General features: G+C 41.4%; 1 protein-coding gene across 1 annotated transcript in view; it reads right to left on the bottom strand.

Annotated features, from left to right (window-relative positions):
* Positions 1-20,646, bottom strand: part of cacna1aa (calcium channel, voltage-dependent, P/Q type, alpha 1A subunit, a) — a 75,847-nt gene that overhangs the window by 15,772 nt on the left and 39,429 nt on the right. The window contains exons 21-40 of the mRNA XM_029507526.1: positions 20,138-20,306; positions 19,260-19,891; positions 18,717-19,063; positions 18,422-18,557; positions 18,120-18,249; positions 17,620-17,679; positions 17,347-17,453; positions 11,853-11,952; positions 11,526-11,686; positions 11,293-11,433; positions 11,000-11,201; positions 10,652-10,816; positions 10,146-10,256; positions 8,148-8,231; positions 4,328-4,444; positions 4,108-4,173; positions 3,550-3,647; positions 3,226-3,376; positions 2,736-2,863; positions 1,133-1,229 (exon numbers count right to left, since the gene is read on the bottom strand). Of these exons, the coding sequence (XP_029363386.1) occupies positions 1,133-1,229; positions 2,736-2,863; positions 3,226-3,376; positions 3,550-3,647; positions 4,108-4,173; positions 4,328-4,444; positions 8,148-8,231; positions 10,146-10,256; positions 10,652-10,816; positions 11,000-11,201; positions 11,293-11,433; positions 11,526-11,686; positions 11,853-11,952; positions 17,347-17,453; positions 17,620-17,679; positions 18,120-18,249; positions 18,422-18,557; positions 18,717-19,063; positions 19,260-19,891; positions 20,138-20,306 (3,202 nt within the window). The remainder of the gene's footprint in view (positions 1-1,132; positions 1,230-2,735; positions 2,864-3,225; positions 3,377-3,549; positions 3,648-4,107; positions 4,174-4,327; positions 4,445-8,147; positions 8,232-10,145; positions 10,257-10,651; positions 10,817-10,999; positions 11,202-11,292; positions 11,434-11,525; positions 11,687-11,852; positions 11,953-17,346; positions 17,454-17,619; positions 17,680-18,119; positions 18,250-18,421; positions 18,558-18,716; positions 19,064-19,259; positions 19,892-20,137; positions 20,307-20,646) is intronic.

Below are 20,646 nucleotides of genomic sequence, written 5' to 3'. Positions count from 1 at the left end.
GGGTGACGATAGGGTCCTTTCTGACCTTGTAAGCCACCCGTGCCGGACACCTCTTCCCGAGGCCTAGTGGAGGACACATGTGCCTCAGCATGTCATACATTTCCCTGCAACTGATCCTGCCACTGCATCATCAGCCACCACCCCGTTTAACAAAAGCACAAAAAAGTTGGGAGAGAAAGGGAAATTGAAAGAGGGAGGAGGAGAAGGGAGAAAAAAAAAACAGTGATGAAAGAGATGAAGGAGAAGATTGATTGGAGGACAGTGTTGAAAAGAGAGATCATAGTGATCATAGAGATTGAGAGAGAAAAGGGAGAAGGAAAGAGAAGGGGAACAAAAAGCAACAAAAAGGAACAAAACAGCAGAAAGACAAGGTCATTGGGCTGATTTTCGAGTCCGTGGCTGTGTGGCTCCTCTATGAGCAACAGTACGCTCTAACAGTTTGTCATTTCAAAAGCGGAGGGCATAAATAACAGGGAAGGAAGACAACAGGAGAAAGATTAGGATTGGATTTTGAGACGTTAAACTTCTCTCTTTTGTTTCAAAAGACAGTTTTGTGCAAGCAGGATAACGTTGTACGTTATGTTAGCCTGAGTAATAGTGTGTGTGTGCGTTTGTGTGTCTGTGTGCGTGCATTTGTTCGTATGCAGAGCAGAGCTTGATAGCAGGCACCAAGCTGTTTCTGCTCAGGTGAGGAGAGAGGGGGAGGAAGAGGAAGGAGAGTCAATGCAGTTTCTTTCCCCCAACCCCCAAAAACCAAGAACAATGCAACACTACAGTGGGCAACCGTAGCTTGCTACAGTATAGCCATGGCTCCACAACAAGCAGAAGAAAAAAATATTTGTTTAAAAAAAAAAAAAAGACCAAAAACAAATAAACAAAAAATGATTATTTTTAAAATGTGATAAAACTTCTTAATGTGTTTTTTCCCATTTCACTTAGTGCATTTCACATGCTTCTCTGGGTGTCTGCATTGTCCCGCACATTCTCTAAGCAGTTCAGAATGCAATTTGATAATGGTGGAAAATAAGTTGTAAAAGTAAAAATGAAAGAAAATAAAGCGGCATTCACTCCATTCCTGGATGCTGGGGCTAGCAAGTGTGGTTGAGAGATTTTGTTTCAATGGAAGTCAAACCTTGCAGGCCACCCTATGGGGGCATTTCTTGCCTAAGCCGAGAGGCGGGTCGATAACTCGTAATAAACTGTACATGTCCTTATAATGAATGCGCCCGCTGCAAGAAGAATACAGGGAGTTAAGAAACACGTCTGCACACGGGAAAACACACACATACACTCATATCCAGAGAGAAGAGAGAACATTGGGAGGAAGAGCACAAGATTGACAAGTACACACAGTATCTGAAATCATCTTACAACACATCTGTTATAATTTAGAGACTTTTTCAACACTTATGCACCTAAATGTACTGATATAAATGCTCCACTCACACACAAATTATAAAGACACTTTACTGCATGCCTCACATACTTAAATGTGATCCTTAGCACTGCCAAACAGTTTTACAAAATCTATCTTCTATCTACGCTTTTGTTCCCCCCATTCCTTCCTTTGGTGTAAGATTCCTTTCTCTCCTGTCCAAACCCTAACTTGATGTGTGCACAATATAATTAAGGAAATGCTAACAGAGTAAAAAAGCATGTGCTTGGGTACACAGCTAAATGCTTAATAGCTGCTTGCATTGCACAGATGGCCTCCCTCTTTAATATGCGCTCAGTTTGGGCCATGTGTTGGTGTTCCCTGTCTTCTGCGTCCTGTGCAGTGGTCTCCGTTTCATAATCAGTAAGGCAGTGGTTGAAAGATATTGTGTTAGTTTCAAGACAGTTAATTTCCTCACCATGGCAGAGACACAATGTACACTGAAGTAGCATGTTATAAAGTGACTGCTAAGGTGTACCATTTATATTTTACATTTATTCTAAGGATAAGTCTAGTCTCTACAAATCTACAAGTGGCTATTTAAGTCTCTCATTTTATATGTAATGTATTTTGCAGACGTAAATATTATCACTCCTTTATCTAATTTCTTCTTCCTTTCACATAATTTCAGTTTGGAGTAGTCTAGAGGACAGCACGAGGGCCACACACAGGCACTGGAATACAGATACTATGAAACTTAACATGCTCCAGTAGATATTTAGGTTACAGATTCATACGGGGGAGTTTTGGTTGGAGTGTAATGTTGCCAAGTGAAGTTTTTGGCAGTATGCAGATTCCAGAAAAGGGAAAAGGTTTAAGGGTGTGAGGACGATTTACAGTAAAAGGGGAGGAAGAGGAACAAAGGGAGGAGGAGGGAGGGTTTGTACGGTAGAGATAACCGAATGCTTTATAAGGTTATACTCCAGTCCGTTACAGCCCCCTTGCAGCTATTAACTGGTTGATGCTTGTGCTTTTTTTCATTTTCTGTCTTTGTATATGCAACTTAAAATACCATGTGCTGATTTTACAGAAAATACTGAAAAAAAAAAAAAAAAAGTTTAGAGGTTCCTGCTTTCATTTCTTGGGCCTTGTTCTGTAAATAAGCATATTAAAACATGTACAAGATTTGATTAGTCTGAGTGTGAGGTTCTAAGCCACGTCTGTGTGGCTGTGCAAACCCAGCGTGTGGAAAAAGCTCAATGCAAGTACGGGAATAATTTGAAGAATTGCAGTTTTGTTTGTTTTTTTTTTGTTTTTTTTAAATGTATGTGCTCCTGAGAGCATGCACATTACCACGCACCAGGCAGCAGGATCATATTCGGCCCATATCCTGACATACTCATCCAGGTGGTGAGGTCCCAGTATGGATGAATCTCTAGTCAGATACTCAAAGTTGTCCATGATGACGGCTACAAACAGATTCAGCATCTGCACATGTAAAAACAAAAGTAGCAAGGTGAATTTATGATGTTACCACTGGAGTAAATCAACGCAATCAAGTCACCAGCTTGAGAAATACATTTTAAGGAGCAAAATCAGTACACATCAAGCTGCCTATTCACAGCTGAATTATTGATTCTTGTTTTTCTTAGCTGTGCAGCAGAAATGCTGAAGAGCATATTTGAACAAAATGGGGACCCCCCCCCCCATTCAGCCTCTTGGGATTTGGAATACCTACCTAAAAGAGCTACAGGATGTTATATTTATATAAATAGGTCATTAAAACTCATGTTGCCATGTGAAAAACAATCAACATTTATACTCTGCTGGATTGTGTAGTACGCGCTCACCAAGAATGAACAGAAGAAGATGAAGGACACAAAGTAGAGATAGGCAACCTGGCTGCCACACTCTGGCTCTGTATTCCCTGACAGGGGGTCACACTCCTTACCCCCCAGACATGACAGCATAATCTCATGCCACGCCTCCCCTGTTGCGCTCCTATGAATACAAAAAAAACAACCACCATCAAATTCACAAAATGGTAGGAGGTTTTTTCAGACACTTCTATGACAAACAAAAACAGCAAAAAAAAAAAAAAAAAAAAAAAAAAATCGAAAATATACATATACACATAACATAATATAACAGCATGGATTGCCACACGCACGAACCTGAAGAGAAGCATGAGAGCCTGTATGAAGGTCCTAAAGTTGTTGTGCTGGTTGATGGCACTCTCTCCGTCCTCTTCAATAGCAATATTCCCAAACAGCTGTTGAACACAAACATGCTGTTGACACTGAAAACCAGAATCCCCCGAGCCTGGTTCTGCCTGAGGTTTCTGCCTCAGGAATTTTTTCCTTGCCACTGTGGCCAAGTGTTTGCTCATCGGGGGAGCTGTTGGGTCTCTTCAAATAGTTCTATAAAAAGAGTTCGGTCTAGACCTGCTCTATATGTAAAGTGCCTTGATGCAACTTTGTTTTGATTTTGCGCTATACAAATAAATCTGATTTGATAATGCAGGAATGAGAAGTTGGAGTAAGCCACTGTAAGCAACTTCATTTACTCCTTTCTGCTGTCTCCATAAGCTCCCATTGTGCACCAAATCCTAATGATTATTATCATCATCCTCATTCTCCTTCCATACCTCCTCTTCATCATTATCCTATAAAACCTATTTAATGTATCCCAAAAGCACCAGCAGAGCATTTTAGCATGCAGCTCTCACCCACCTGCATCCCAATGATGGCGTAGATAAAGAACAGCATGGCAATGAGGAGGCAGACATAAGGCAGCGCCTAGGGAGAGACATATTCTTCATTTGGTGTTTGATAGAAATGATCATACTGCACATAGTATATATGACTACACCTATGCATATATACATATCTACCAACAATACTGGACGTTTATATGATTATATTTATAATGTATGTATGGTTAGGTGTGAACCTTGAAGGACTGAACAAAGGTCCACAGCAGGATGCGGATGGTTTCTCCCTGCCTCAGTAGCTTGATGAGGCGAGCTGCTCTGAACAGCCTCAGGAAACTTAGGTTGATGAAATTATTCTACAGGATCGTCACAATATAACCAGAGAAGAAGAGAATCGGGTGTGGAAAGGATTAGGAAGGTTGAGGACAGGAAAGTGGAGGAAAGGAGGGGACGGAAACAAAAGAAGGAGAACAAAAGACGGGGAGAGGGAGAAGTTTGGTCAGAATAAAGGGAAAGTTAGTTGTAATGCAAAGGATGCACAATTTTCCTCAGACAACCAAAACAAAACAAACAATAAAACAACGAAAAACCAAAACACAAAAAGAAAGAATAAAAGAAAGGAAAGGAAAACAGTTAAACTGAGGGAGATTCAAACTCAATACAAACAAAAGAATCAGGAGCCAAACAAGTCAAAGCAATCCAAACTCAGGCAAGGCTCCAACAAGCTTTTCATATGGGTTAGACAGAACCAAACGAAACAACACAGAGGAGAGGAAATCATCCAAGTCTGACTAGTTTCATCCAATTGGGTTATACTGTAGTAATTGTGTTAGGAGTGGTGACTAGTTCAAAGTGCAGGGATTTTCTTGGAGAGGACAACCAAATGCACTAATTCTCTCAAGGCAAAATGCAATATTTCAAATATGAAGCAAGCACACAAAACGCAGATATGCACTAATACACGGCAGGGCAGTAAATCAGCGGCAGCTGGTGTGCCACCTGATTGGCTGCCAAAGTCATGTGACATACTGTAGTGATGCCACAGTCAAATCAGAGCAAGAGTATGGTTGAAGGACCAACTAAGGTCATTATATCCTGAGTGAGTTTCTTCGTGGTTCATGTATCGCTTCAGTCTGATTATGTGCAAGCTGAACAGATATGTGGCAATTTTTTTAATTTAATTTTTTTCTTTAGAAATACATATTGCCATCGTCAATTTCTACGGAATCTGCAAGTTAATGCAGAGTCCAATCAATTGCCAATCTTAAAAAAAAAAAAAAGAGAGAAGATTGCAGTTTGAGACTGTGCTTGAAAAGGGCTGGCAGCAGGCACATGCAGGTGGTCAGCTACAATACAGCACGTATTACACTGCTCTGTGTGTGCGCTGGGAAAATAAAGAGTTCCTGCCAGAGACATGCGAGAGGCGGCATGCATCACTTGTTCCCTCTCACAGCAGCAAAGCTTTGGACTCACTCTCCCAGTCACCATCTTGGATGTGGGTGTGTAAATGTGCATACAATGAACGGCAAATCTAAATGGATAGAGGTAGATATCTATTTCAGTTTATGGAAATTCTTTACAAAATGAGAAGTAGTTTTCTGTAAAGGATGAGCAGCATGGGTGGCATTTATGGCTGGATAATATATATTTACAGCATATATTGATACAGTGACTGGCAGAGAGATTAGTAAAACTACTTCCCCCCCTAATTTAGAGCTCACTCAGAGTTGAGGGTTCTGTGTGCTGGGGTCAAACAACGCATGCACATTTCATAGCCATAACGTCGGCTGGGATGCAATTGAAACAGATGCAGTAAAATAAGATCTCCAAAAAATTACAAACCATCTACATGTGGATGTTGCAGACATATGGTTTATAGAAGCAAATTTTTGGATTTTTGGTTGGTTTGAAGGACAACCAGAGAGATTGACCAAGCCAGTTGTCATGAGTAGACACAGAGGATTCATAGTGCATTTTGATTGGATGGGATCGCAGGAATTAGACGGTGTTGGGGGCAGAAGGGGATGGGATTTGCAGACGATTTAAAGAAAGCATGTGAAAAGATAAAAACAAGAAAGAAATAAACAGTCATTAAAGAGAAAAATTAAAACAGCAGCAGGTCTCTATTAGCATATTTTGTACTTCCATATAGCACAGATACCAAGGGTCAAGACAAAAATATATGGATTCTGCAAATGTATGCATACCAGTACAAAATCCAACCAGTCAGGAGTATTTACATGAGACTAGCCAGCAAAAGCATGATTTTAAGCCTTCAAAGTGCTTGAATCATTGGTATCCTTTGCTTCCTCAGGCAGACCTGGTAGGCAAGACATGTAGGTCAAAGCATTTGATAACGGCTGCAGCCCATGAATATGGTGGAGCAAGCACACTTTCACTTTATCAGTCTGGGAATCCCTTTTTGAATTGCTTTGCATCAAAGCCATCCAAAAGATGGATCTCTTGAATACAGTTAATACTTTCTCTTCCTGCCAGGTCCACCTTTAAAGCCACAAGTGCAACTCTTAAGGTGTGCAGACAAAACACAAAAAGAAATTGTCACTTCATTAGCATCAGAGGTTAGCAGTGAATGGAAAACTCCTAAACTGTGTATGAATGCAGCACGTCTGTAAAATACTTTTGCTACAGTTCAATTGTTTCCACACATATACAAAGATGGAGTAAGAATCAGTCCATGTGGGGGGGGGGGGGGAGAAAAAAAAAATCACCTCATGTTCTGTCTGCACACATTGTTAAGAATCATTTTGAAATAAAATCTCTTATGAATATGCTCTCCCTAAAAAGGTATATGCTTCAATACACAGCATATCAGCAGTTCCATTGATTCATCATTTGTTTCTTGATTGGTGGTTCTCATGCTTTCAGGTAACATTCGGAAACCTCAGGCATTGGAGGTGTAACGATTCTGAAACTGAGACCACAATCTCAAACTCACATCATTATATCAGAAGACACTGCCATCTCTACAGATGCAGCACTTAATACATGACTAACAACAAATGTACACCATATACACCCTGACACATGTAAATCACAGAAATATTACTGTGTTTAAAATTAGGGCTGGCTGTATATTTTGTAAATATGACACAAAACACCTAGTTTATAGCTTGTTCTTTTTGACTGATTGTTTTGGCCAAATCATGATCACATCTGCAGGCAGAGTTACAAAACAAAACAATAAACAGAGCATAAACATAAAGCAAACATAGATTTGCAGAATAATTACACTCCAATCAGGCAGTACAATAATTAATGGATATTATTTTAAGCGATGATGAGTGCCAACATATAATCCATATCACTGTACCAGGTCAGATTATAAAGGTAAATATAGTGCTCTTTAAAGCCTGGCTAACTTCCCCTCACTGGCACAAACAGTTTGCTGTGTAGCAAAAGTGCAACTAGACTCTAGTTACTCTGACCATTTTCTTTTGGCTCAAGCATTACAGAATGGGCCCATCACTTCTATCTCTCACACGCTTCCAGTGCAGTTGTTTGAATCATTTGTGCCCAGTCAGATGGTCAATGAGCCCCTCATGACTTCGGCTGTAGTTATTATCAGATGCCTGCAAAGCCTCTATTGGCCACCTGAGATGCAGTCTGTTAATGTGACTGGATATTAAGCTGCTTTGCAGAAGGTCGCTCCAGAGCATCAGCATGCTTCCTGCCTTGCTGTCAGTGGCTCAGTGCTGGTTAGCAGGAGTCTGGTCTCTCCTCGTCCCACCAACTGGGACAATTATATAAGACTTTCAAGAGCTGTCCATGCATGACTGAGCAATGCAAGACTCAACCATGGCCTCTAACTCATGCTCTCCCTGAACTCCTTGTCCCGTCTACTATATGCTTTTTAGACAGTGTGGCAGATGTGCAAGACCATGGACACATGTTGACACTCACCTGACAGTTATACTTGCCCAACAAACACACTATCAACAAACATTGCTGATACAATATCAGATATGTCCATGTACAATTTTAACCCCTCCGTACAGATCTCTCGAATATGCACATCTAAACACAGATTCTGCTACTTACCCCGAGCTCAGTGACCAGAATGTCAGTGATGCTGCCCAGAACTGTCACACAGTCAAAAATATTCCAGGCATCTTTGAAATAATTCTGTGATCAGGACAAAAGAGAAACAGCAGAAGGAAAAAGGAGGAAAAGAGGATTAAGGCAGGTGAGGTGGATAGGTAAGGTAAGAATATGATAAGTTGACATGTAGTCAAAGCAACACAGTGAGAGGAAGATGAACATCGATGTAACAGGGAAGCAGAAAGAGAGGTGCAAAAAATGGGCAGTGTGGCAATGACAGAAAGGATCAAAGAAGACAGAGGTAAAGAATGTGGCATAGAGTTTGAAATGATAAAGTGAACATGAAAAAAGTGTGAGATGCAGTAAGGGGTCAAAAGGTGAGAACATGAGAAAAAGAAAGAGTCAGAAAGATAGAGAACAAGAAAGTGGGAAAAAAAAAAAAAAAAAATACATGTCAGTGTTCGACAGGAACTGGAAAGAAATTAGATGAGACAAATGGACCATCAGTGACGGCATGTTGGATGGATGCCAGCAGACAGGCTAGGGACAAATTGTACTGCATCAGAAGACTATGCCAGCCATCAAACAACACACACTGTGGATCGCTGTACATCATAAACCGAGTCAACACAAAGTCAAACTGAACTCCTCCTAGCTTCACAAACCTTCATTGAAAAGAAAAGAAAAAAAAAAAAGAAAAAAAAAAAGAAAAACCCCAAGACACTTGCATCCCTCTCTTCCATCTGAAACAACATATGCGCACATACACATCATTGTGGACTTTTAAATCAGTTCTTTAGCAATAGAGCGACTCAAAGAGGAAGATTTTGGCACGGTGAGGACAAAATTCTGATGAGCGAGGTTGGCTTCCTTTGCTCTCCTACACATTGCCTGAAGCAAAACTGTGCATTAGACAAGGGGAGGGACATGGAGTGAGCAAGAGAGGCGGCTATTAAAATAAAACCACCTTGACACACACACACACACACACACACACACACACACACACACACACGTCCCCAAGGCCTGGTGTTATTAATGTGTATGATTCTGCATGCTGAGAGGCATGACTGTGTTTAAGACTGTTCTCCTAGATTCAAATCCTATCCTGCTTAATCTCCATCCTCTGTAATCTCTTCTTTTTTAATGCCTTGCTGTCATTCACTCTCCTAATTACTGTACTGCTGTTCTCTGCCTGCCCCGTATCTCCTCCAAACATTCACCCCTGAATATTTTCAATCTCAGGTTTTACTTCCCAGTATCCTTCTGCCACTCGGATGACTGCACAATTTCACTGCTGACTTTTAGCCGTTTCTAATTTCTTTTTCCATTTCCCGTTAACTTTTGTAGTGTTTCACTTGCTCATCAATTCTCTGCAGTTTCTTCAATGTGTCCCAGTGGAACGAAGTATAGTAAATGTTTTATACTGTAGATGTCTTCTCCACAGCCAGTGACAGCAGTGTTTGGCGATTTCGGCACTTAATAGATTGATTTTTTTATTCTTATCAACCCTTCAAAGTGTTTTACATTCTCCCATCACTTTTTACTACTACCCATGTTGCACGCATATGCAGTGAGACAATTAAGGGTTCTTCAACGTGGGGAAGCTGGGGTTTGAATCAAAGACCTTCAGATAAGTGGATGACCCATTCTACCTCCTGAGTGAAAGCCGCCCAGTTTGATCTAAACTCAAGACCAAAAATTCTGGTAGTTAGGCAACAGCTGATTTTAGACATTAGAGCTGTTGTGACTTTTAAGTGTTGCTGCCACAATAGAAAACATCTGTGGTCTGTTTGACTTGTAAGATTATCGCAACCCTTGACTCAGCTATTGGGCTGTCAAAGACCATATTAATGTCTTCCTATTGCGCACTACAGTGTAATCCATCATTTCTGTGCATACAATAATATAGTTATAACAGCAACTGTTTTTCATTCCAAAGAAACAGTATAGCAATGTCCTTTCACCAGACACAAACCCACATGCACATACACTCACCAGTGCTCCAAAGGCGATGATCTTGAGTACACACTCCATGGAGAAGAGGGAGGTAAACACTATGTTCAGGTTGGCTAACACATCTTCATAGGTATCAGATGCTCCGTCATACTATAAACAAACACGCACATACACACAGGAAGGCCACACATACATACCAGCAAACCAGTGTACAAATATAACAGCATGGATTGCCATACACACAGGAAAGTGTGTTTTCGGGTAGACACACACGCACACACACAGACAAACACAGATACACACACCGCCAGGGACAGAACGGAGGGCGAGTATAAAGACACATGAAGAGACAGTTTAACTCACCCAATATAGGGTGAGAAACGTTCAAAGTATTCATGACAGGAAATAGTTAACATGGCAAGAGGTAAAGATACGAGGTAGTTGCTAGAAAGTAAGAGGTCGATGTCAGTGAAAATTTAATGGTCAGTCGTTTATGTGGTTCTGTTGTTCTGCATCACTGTTTCTGAAGAATGCATGACTTTTACCTTCATCATCAGCACAACTGTGTTGAGGGCGATCATTGCCATGATAGTATACTCAAACGGCGGTGACACCACAAACTCCCACATTTTGTATTGAAAGCTCAGCTTGTTCTGGGGCATGTGGCGCGTCAGAGGCCTGGCATTAATGGCAAAGTCTATACAGGCTCTCTGCAGGAAAAAAAACAAAGCAAAATAAAAAAGGTTTTGTTTGCATTTTGCTACGATCTCATCATATTTTCTCCTTTTTTTTCCTGATCCCCTCTACTCTCCCCAGTAGTTGTAATCCTCCCTCTTCCACCCTTCCAATACTCTGTTTCTCTATTTTACTTCATTCCCTTAATCTTTCTTCACCTCATTCTTTTCTAAACTGTAGTCCTCCATCATCTTGTCCCCCTGTTCTTGGAAGGTGATGATGATGAGAGCCACGAAGATGTTGACGAAGAAGAAGGGGAAGACCACGAAGTACACCACGTAAAAGATGGACATTTCCATCCGGTAGCCTGGGCTCGGGCCCTGGTTCTCATAAGTCGCATCCACTGAATGCTTCAGCACTCTGCGAAGGAGGAGAAGGGGATAGGGAAGCATTACAGGTTTTAATAAAGTATATGTGCAGCATGTATCTGCAAATGTTCATGCATACTCACTGCGGCCACCCCTCTCCAGTAGACACAGTGAAGAGGGTGAGAAGGGCCCAAGCCACATTGTCGTAGTGGAAATCGTACTTCTTCCACTCCCGCTTCTGCGCCTTTACTTCGTTATCACGTTCATAAACCAGATACTCGCCCCTAAAATATACAGAAAAAAGCATGAGGTAGGTTTAGGGTTGTCCTGCCCAGAACCATGTTGCGCCAGGTAGAAACGGTTTTAATTTACTGACCTGCAGTCGCGCTCAAACTCTTTGGATTCATCAGTGCAATAAAAGAAGCGCCCTTTAAAGAGCTGCACAGCCACCACAGCAAAGATGAACATGAAGAGTAAGTAGACAATCAGGATGTTGAGCACATTCTTCAGAGAGTTCACCACACAGTCGAACACAGCCTGAGAATTGAGAGAAGGAAGGGCAGATTGCAATATTGAAGAAAAAAAAATGGATTCAAATTATTTGTATATATACTATAAAATGAAGGTCAGATCATGCAGGTTAATGGTGAACCTCTTTGGGGCAGATGTTTTTGACTCGCAAGCTTTCTCTGTGTAAACATACCTTGAGTTTGGGAAGACGTTTGATAGTCTTCAGAGGTCGCAACACCCTCAGTACCCTCAGAGACTTGATAGTGCTGATATCTTTTCCTTTGCTGCTCCCTCTGTTTGTACACAAACACAAAAAAAAAGCACACAAAAAAAAAAATAAATAAAGATATGTACATACACACGGGGACACAAGACACACACACACACCAACAGTCAGAGTCAGCAGGTTCCAGATGACATGACAGGCTTAGACCTCTGAATTCCAAAATGGCAGTGGGCAGCCATTCCCGTTGATGGAATTTGTGTCCGAGTTAACTCAGAGTGAGTAACTGCGTCTGGGTTAAATACATAGCAACACATGCAGCGTTGCTATCATATTACACTTTAACCTTGTTTTCAAAGTGTGAGATTAGCATTGTAGCTACATGCTAGAGTTAGGTGGTATTACAACTATAGTACATGCTATGGAAAGAACCGATATCATTCCTATCTGAATGCTATCTGTTAGCTACACTTGTTTTGGATTTTGTAATGTGTTTCAATGCTTAAAGACAGTTAAAGTCTTGTTTTGCACATGCCCAGATAATGGTGAAATATAATCGTGCTGCACTGAAACCTTGCTTTCCATGCTGCAAAATTTCTTCTTTAAGCAGCACTTTGAAGGATGGAAATATCTATTCTACACAGCAACATTTTCAGAGAGAGTTTAGTCCTGGTCTCAGTTAAACATAAGCAATCCCATATTTTCAGTCAGCTGCTGCCCAACAGAAGCCTCATAACAGAGGCAGCTTACAATAAAGTGCCCCTGTGGTATATAGTAAAAAACAAACGCTTTAAACGCTTTAAATGTAAAATGTAAGTCAGAAATTTTGACAACGGCTCCAAAATTGAAGAAACCTGAACAGCCAAACTCTCTCTTTTGATGGCTCGAAGTCAATTACTATGATCTCTAAATTACAACTAGGATAAGCTGGTTTCACAGCATTGTTCAAACAGCATGGAATCTTTCAAGCCATTTCAGCAAAGACAGATATTTTAGCGAGCATTTCTTGCTGAAATGCTGAGCCAAACCTCTTCCTTTTTTTGTTTTGTTTCTGTTATGTTGGTTTTTTTTTTTTGTTTTTTTTAATTTTGTTTGTTTTTGTAGAACTTTGACTTTCAAGGCACATGTGTGAGAGACGAGGAATTAATATTTCCTTGGCATTGAACACTCATCTCTTTGTAATCAGATCAGTTTCAAAGAAACAACATTCAGTTAACTGATATGGACTGTTCTTTGCAAAGAAAATAGTTTACTTTAAATTTACCATGTACTCTCTTAGTTTTGCTGTTGCTACCAGCAATGGCAGTAACAGCTGGGAACATAGTCGCAAGTTCAGCATCATAAGTTCTTCACTCTCCAAGGGCTCTAAAGGTTTCTAATGGTAGAGCGTCCATTTTGTTTTGCTCCTAATCCTACGGCTTCTTTGGCTTTGTTGCCTTGAAGAGTGCTCTGACTGCTCTGCCTTAACTTTTTGTCTTTCAAATACAATGATGGCTGAATGCTAACATTGCCTTTGGAGCAATACCAAAGTTCCTAAAAAGATGCAGGTCAAAGGTCATTGATTGCAGTTCTCAGGAAAGTTGGCAGCTGTTTGTACAGCTGCATGTCTTATAGCTGTTTTACCAGATGGTAGACTGCTGCTGGTCGTATGTACAAGTGTGCACACAGACAGAGGTGTGTGTGTGTGGCACATCAGTCTTAGGTCCCACACCATTAGGAGAAGATATCATGTGTGATTCAGTTCAGAACGTAACACAGGCTAACTCGAGGTTTAGTTGTCTTTGAGTCAGAGCTATTCCATGGTGAACAATGGAAAAAAGGGAAGAACAGATAAGTACAGAAGTCAATTGTGATGAGGCATGAAAAGGAAAGATGTGTGCTTAGAAAAACAGGCACCAAGAGTGCAGGAGGAGAAAAGGGGAGGAAAGCAAAAGAGAACTTTACCCGCCGCCGCTGTTGGTGGTCCAAACGTAGAGATGAGAGAGAGAGAGGTGAGAGACAGGAGACAGTGGGAAAGAGAGACAAAAGCACAAGGATGGGAGAAAGAAACAGAATGGGACACAGAGAAAGGGAAGGGTTTTGAGGGAAAACATCCATATGAGAGACAGAGAGAGGGGAAAAAAAAAGGAAACGACAAGGCCTGCTTTTTGTTAGATCAACCCTCCCACCCACAGATTGTGTGTTTTACTGATACTAACGCAAACACGCACATACATATATACAGTTACACTCACAATATAGGATAGAAGTGAGGAAAAATATAGCAGCAATCGCCTGCCTTCACTGCTGTTGCTTCATTACAACAGGCTAAATGTAACAGCAGGGAGCAATTTTTACGGGTATTTTCATTTCACCCCCCCCCAAAAAAAAAGGAAAACCACTGGATTTATTATTAAATCGCTTTGTTACGTCAATAACTTTATGACACTGTATTTTAATTCCATCACATTTTCAAATTTTATTTTTGAATCCAAGTTCAAATCTATAATTACCATTAATGAGGATTTAATACACAATGTTTCCACATATAAGCTCATTTTAAACTAACATAGGGCTAGAAGAACGAACATTGCTTATTGAAGAAAAAAAAATGAATAAATGAAATCAAGGTACCCCTTTTCCAAATGTGGTCAGTTGCGATACAAGCGTCTGTCTGGACACAAACCTCAGTCCAGTTGCAGAAATGTGTAGGACAGCGGCACAAGCGGTCCAAGACACCAGCAGACCAGACTAATTGGATTAAAGGAGCGATAAACATCTCCAATGAGACTGCTGAGCCTTTCTGGAGTGCTGTTTGATTTCCAGAAATTGAATTAAGGCACTATCTGGATGTGTATGAATGTGTTCTGACTGGTTTGGATCTCCCCATTGGCCATTAGTGTAGTTAACCCCTATCCTAATTAAATCAGGCTTTATTGGTTCAACGGGCCTAATTGATTGTTTCCTGAGTTTGTCTTTATGTTAACACGCAGCATAAATACTAATTACTAATTATAGTTTTCTCTGTCTCAGCTGCTTTTCTATTACATACATTTACCTCAGTTTTTCATTTATTATTAACTCAATTCTACTTAAAAGTTCAGGGTAATTTTTGTTCGCCAAATTTACTCCACTTTAAACACTGCATACACCTGTTTATTAGTCTACACATGGAGACTTAGCCACAGAGAAACAAAAATATGCATCACAGAAGTTAGAGGACAGAAATAAAGACAGAAGCACATAGATAATAAAACACACAAACAGCAGCACGGACAGGTTTATATGTACATCAGATACACAAGTAGACAAGTAGGTTAAACTGAAATCATGGGGAAGCGTGTTAGTGAGAAAACACAGAAAGAAAGACTGAGGTAAAAGCCACTGCTGTAGATGGACACGACCTCTAGAACCCTGGAGCACCTGCCATGTTTATGGTGTCTTTATCCATGCTGGCCTGGGATCAGAACTACAGTGCAGATTTTGTTGTGTGCAGACGCCATTCAGAGAGTGTACTCATCGATTACATGGATGAACTGCAAAACCTAGACTATGTGAGCTCATGCTGAAACATTTTTAGCACAGTTACAGGAGAGACATTTACACAGGTTGCAAACATCTGTGGCAAATATTCAGTTTTTGTTTCTTCTGAGGGAGTGTCTTCCTTCTTTACATGACAGTGCCACGCCTACAGCTTTGTGAATTTGTAATTCTGTGACTCTCCAGAGGGTCTCTAACTTGAAGTGACAGATTAAGTTGAATCTTCACAAGACCAGGCAGAAGACAGATAGAAAGAAAAGAGGAAAGAGTATATTTAAACTAGCAAACATAGCTTTAGTTTTTTTTTTTTGTTTGTTTGTTTGTTTTTTAATTATTAAACCAGTTTTAGTTTCTCTAACAGTTTGCTCTGTGTGGCTGTCATTCAGGGTTCACATGAGAGACTACAGCACACACGATCCGGGACTGGGTTCACTTCAATGCCAACCCTTGCCAGGCTTTCCGCTGCTGCAAAAAAATCTTGGAGGAAACACTGTGAAGTAAATTGTTCATGTTTCCGAACAAAGTCAAGTCAAGGTGAACCCAGACAAATACTATGAACTGCATTCAGCCCTGCACCATCAATGGATATACACATTAACAGAACATGTTTCTGCACTCTTTGTTTGAAGCAACCTGGTGACTTTTTGGGGCTGGAGGAAATCTTTGAACACGATTTCGATTTTAGAGAGCCAAATCATCATCTTTCTATTCATGACTCATATACATAAAGAGTCATGAATGGTAAGTGGATATCTGGCTTCCTTTGATTAATAGATTAGTATGTCACATTTTTGATTATGCCAATTGTGAAATTTAGAGCTAGCTTAAGATTTCCTCCTATTCACTTAAAGAAGTGAATGGTAAACATTTTTCTACACTAGAGCATCACATGATCCGTACAATAACACATCTTGCACTAGCTGGACTCATCCTAAACCCCATATCCTCTAACACCATCCAGGTTGACCCCACGCACAAGACCACAAAAACTGAATATTTGTGGAACATGAATGCACAGACGTTGCTCTTTCCTGAAAATACTGATTAGATTTCATAAAGCTATGACTAGGATCAGGCCCAGCCTCATGTTTTTGCAGATGACCTTTGTGTGAATTTCTATATTTCTATTTATATTCTATATTGCATTCTTGCTGTACATCTTCAAAACTACTGACTGCGATCCTGTAGGTCTGATTTACTTTACATTCTTCTCAACCATGCAAAAGCAGGACCGCAAATCCAAAAACTCACAACTCATGCTTTATACCAAGCATACCTTAAGCCCCAACTTAACTGAGTTATGCAAATATAACCATATTTTCCTTGCAGTCGTGCAGATTAAGTAGGCTTAAAATACCTGCTTTGTCGTGGTGGAGAGAGTGAAGATTTTTGGGAGCGAACTCAGCATGACCTGGCCTGGCTTTGCATGGGGCCTTTAATGCTAGAACGCCCTGGGCACTAAAGGGTTACAGGTGCAAAGGGTGGTCCTCACCTCTCACAGGGGCAGGAGGAGTGGGATAGGAAGGGAATGCAGGGGTACTACTACTTTATATCATGTAGGGGCACAAGGGGTTGGTGGTGGGGCTTAGAAATGGCAGGTGTGTGAGAGCATAGTTAAATGAGATGGAAAAGGCAGATAAAATGGCCAGCTGTAGAGGTTTTGGCCATTTGTAGGCAAAGACAGGAAAAAGTAACATGGAGGAATGGATGGACAAATGCTTAGAGAGTACAAGAATATGTGAGAGAATAAAAGTTAAGAAACAAATGAGAGCGAGAAAGGAGCAGAAAAGAGCGACAGAAAGAACTCAAAAAATGAGCGACAGCTAAATAAAGAACAAGGAAGGCTATACTCCGAGGTGCCAGCGAGGCAGTAGATAGGCAGGTGAGAAGGAGGAGCAAAGAGGAAAGAGAGGAGAGGAGCAGGGGAGGCAGGATAGAGACTTACGTGAAGGCAAAGGCCACCAGAGCACCACTAACCACTATAAAGTCAAGGATGTTCCACAAGTCCCGGAAATAAGAGCCCTGGTGCAAGACCAACCCCAGATCCACCATCTACAAGAGAAAATCAGATCATGGTGACGAGATGAGAGTCTCGGGGTAAAACTATAGGATGCAATAAAATAAGAATCGAAAAAGAAAAGGCTCCTCCTTTGACCTTGGGCTCTCAATCGTTAAGTTGAATCAAGTTGACTGATTGTAAAGTTGAATATTCTCTTACCTTGATCAGCATTTCAAATGTGAAAACACCCGTAAAGACATAGTCAAAATAGCGCAGCACCTGTACAAAGAAAAAGTACAGACAGTACCAGTCAAAGGTTTGGTCAGCATTTCCTATTCATCTGAACGGCATCTTTGATATGACTGTGTAATGCATGTGCATAAAGTGTTAGTATGTGAAATTAGATTATATCAAACATAGTAATCCATATAGTTTTGAGAAAGTACGTAAATGTGGTGAAAGTTGTTTATCCAAATGATACCAATGATACTGTTAATTATACCTATATAAACATCGCTGTAAACAAGGAGAATGTGGCTTTGCCTTATTTTAAAACAAATTAAAAAATATCTTCTATTGATAGTCAAAATAACAGCTGTACCTGTACCTTATGTTATACTATGATTGATAAATATACATATACATGATACATATTTATTTGTAATGCAAATACAATGAACCATCACATTTGGTACACCCATGTCTGTCAAATTTCTTACATTGTTGCGAGGGGATTCCGGCCATACGGGGTCTTCAGCAGCCAAGGCGATACTGCTCATGGCAATAACCAGCAGGATACACATCTCAAAGTAACGCAGGGTGCAGACGTAGTGGCACGCCCGTCGAAACCTAAGAGAAAACACATTGGTTCGTCTTATGTTGGCGCTTAGGGTATTGTTAGACCCTCTTTGTAAATATTTCTATTTCAATGGAAATCATTTTCTCCCTATGAATGCCACTGTATGTGTGTAAAAGTGTGACTGCGACTTTAGAGTGGATCCATTTTGTTTTTAATCATTACGGATTGGTGGTGGACAAGATGAACATGGAACTGAAGGGAGGCATGGGCCTGGGTCCTCCTTCCCCTCCCTTCTCATCATCATCATCGTCTTTATCCTCCTTTGCTGGCAAAGGCTCTGTGTTGGCATTCTTATTGACTGGGTCAGAGAGTAAGAGAGAAAAGGAGGGTGTATAATATTGTGTTATATATAGTATAGTGTAAAAAAACCCAAAACAAACCCATTTTTTATTTTGTTTTTTGAAAAAAGGAAGATGTGTTTGAACAGGGATTAACAACATGTTCATGTTGAACTTACCCTGCAGAACGGCATTTGTGGATGGAAAAATTGGCATGTCTATTGCTGTGTAGTCAGGATGGGGGAGCCTGATGACACTATTGGCGCGGTGATGTCCAATGTTCCCATAGCTATCTAATGTGACCAAACTTCCGTGAGTGCCACTTTTAGCAAGATGGAGGGCAGATCCAAAGGCAGGGGCAACAGCGCGGCTGGCGACTGGATTACTGTGGCCCTCGCTTGGGGTAGCGCCTGACACCAGTTTGGTATTCATGAGGTTGTCCATATCCTCACTGTACTGGCTGTCTTGCCTAGACAGGCTCTTTTGGATTGGCCGTGTGGTAGACAGGTTAGGGACACTGCAATCCCTAAGAAGAGGAAGTAAGAAGGGAAAATTATAGATAGGAAAAGGGAGAAGAGGAAAGGAGGGAAAGAGACAATTAGGGTGGTGTGACCGGAGTACAAAAAGGAGGGAAGAGGTAATCTTCATAAGCATTCATTCAAAAATATCTTAGCTACGATTGAAATGTGCCTCAGATCCACAGCCACATGGATTGTACATACTTTCGTCTGTGCTGGCACATCCTCTTCCCCTCGCCCTCCGTTTGGTTGCCATGGCGACTTCTTCTTGGCCTTCTCTCACTGCCATCCCCACCTCCTTCCTGTTCTCCTCCTTCTCCACCCCCATCCAACCCTTTGCTCTTGTGTCTCCCTGTTTTGCCAGCTCCTCCCCCACCGTCCTCGCCGTCCTCTGCATTCTTTCGATGTGACCTGGGCTTCCGGTGTTCTGACTGCCCCCCTCCTCGACTGCCACTCCGGATGTGGTGGTGACGCCTAGATGGCCTGTCCTCTGAGCCTGGACCAGGGATCACTGTAGTGTCTAGTCGGACGTGAGAACTGTGGTGGCGGCGCTCACCTTTACGGCTCCGCTTGCTTTCAGTGGACTCTCCCCGTTCCAAGGGAGGCCTGACTGGACCGGAGCCTCCACCACCATCCCCACCTACTTGCCCACCAGGTTCATGAAGACGTGTTTGCCTGTGGAGCTCATCAGTAGGATGGTGTTGGCTGAAGCAGAGGTCTGAATTGCTGGCAGTCGTCTTGTTGGTATTGTTGTTGCGATTCTCATGGGGGTCAACTACCAAGGGCCGATCCAGATGGGTCTTCATGTCTGGACGGATGTGTCGTGAATAGTTTACCTGCAAGGAGAGGCAGGAACAGAGAGGCAAGCAAGATTGAGAAATAACTAGCGACAAGGAACAGTTAAGAGTATAAAGCTGTAAATTTTAGTCACACTTGGAATTGTCCAGGCGATATATAGACTACTATTGATAAATAGTAAATCTTATATATGCAGCATGTAACATAATTCATCATTATGATTGCCATCACTTGTGTACACTGATAGCACAAGTCTAGGGGCCTTTGTTTGCCTTGTCCTTTACATTGTTGTGTTCCTCCCTCCCTGTCCTTGCCTTCCAGCGGTCGTCAGGATCCAGTTCATTATAAAGGGCCTCACGGCTGGATGCCAGCGTCTGCTTCCTCAGCTCTTTGGTGCGTTGTTCCCACACGGACTTACTGACTCCTTTGTTGTGGTTCTTCTGCTGCTCCTTACTGCAAAATGAAACATCACGAAGAAAGTGGAGGGGAATGGCTGTGTTAAGGACAAGTTCATAAACATACACTGCTGCGCAGTTAAACACACAGAGACATGAGAATGATGTGAAAACCAACACCAAAAATAAGTACATAAATAGCCAGGACATAAAGACACACTCGGGCCACAGACAAGTAAAGGGTCATTTGGCTGGACCTCTAGGACAAGGCAGATTCTAGGTGGCAACACAGCTTGCCAAAGCACAGGGCAGCACAGCCCTTCTTTGGTAAACCATGTGGGGACACAAAATGGAGGATAACACTGAGGCAAGGTGAGAATTTGTTGTAATAATACGTG

The sequence above is a fragment of the Echeneis naucrates genome, chromosome 8, assembly GCF_900963305.1.
Source record: "Echeneis naucrates chromosome 8, fEcheNa1.1, whole genome shotgun sequence".
In the NCBI taxonomy this organism is placed as follows: Eukaryota; Metazoa; Chordata; class Actinopteri; order Carangiformes; family Echeneidae; genus Echeneis; species Echeneis naucrates.
Note: the sequence above shows the minus strand (reverse complement) of the source record. Positions and strands in the feature narration are given on the sequence as shown.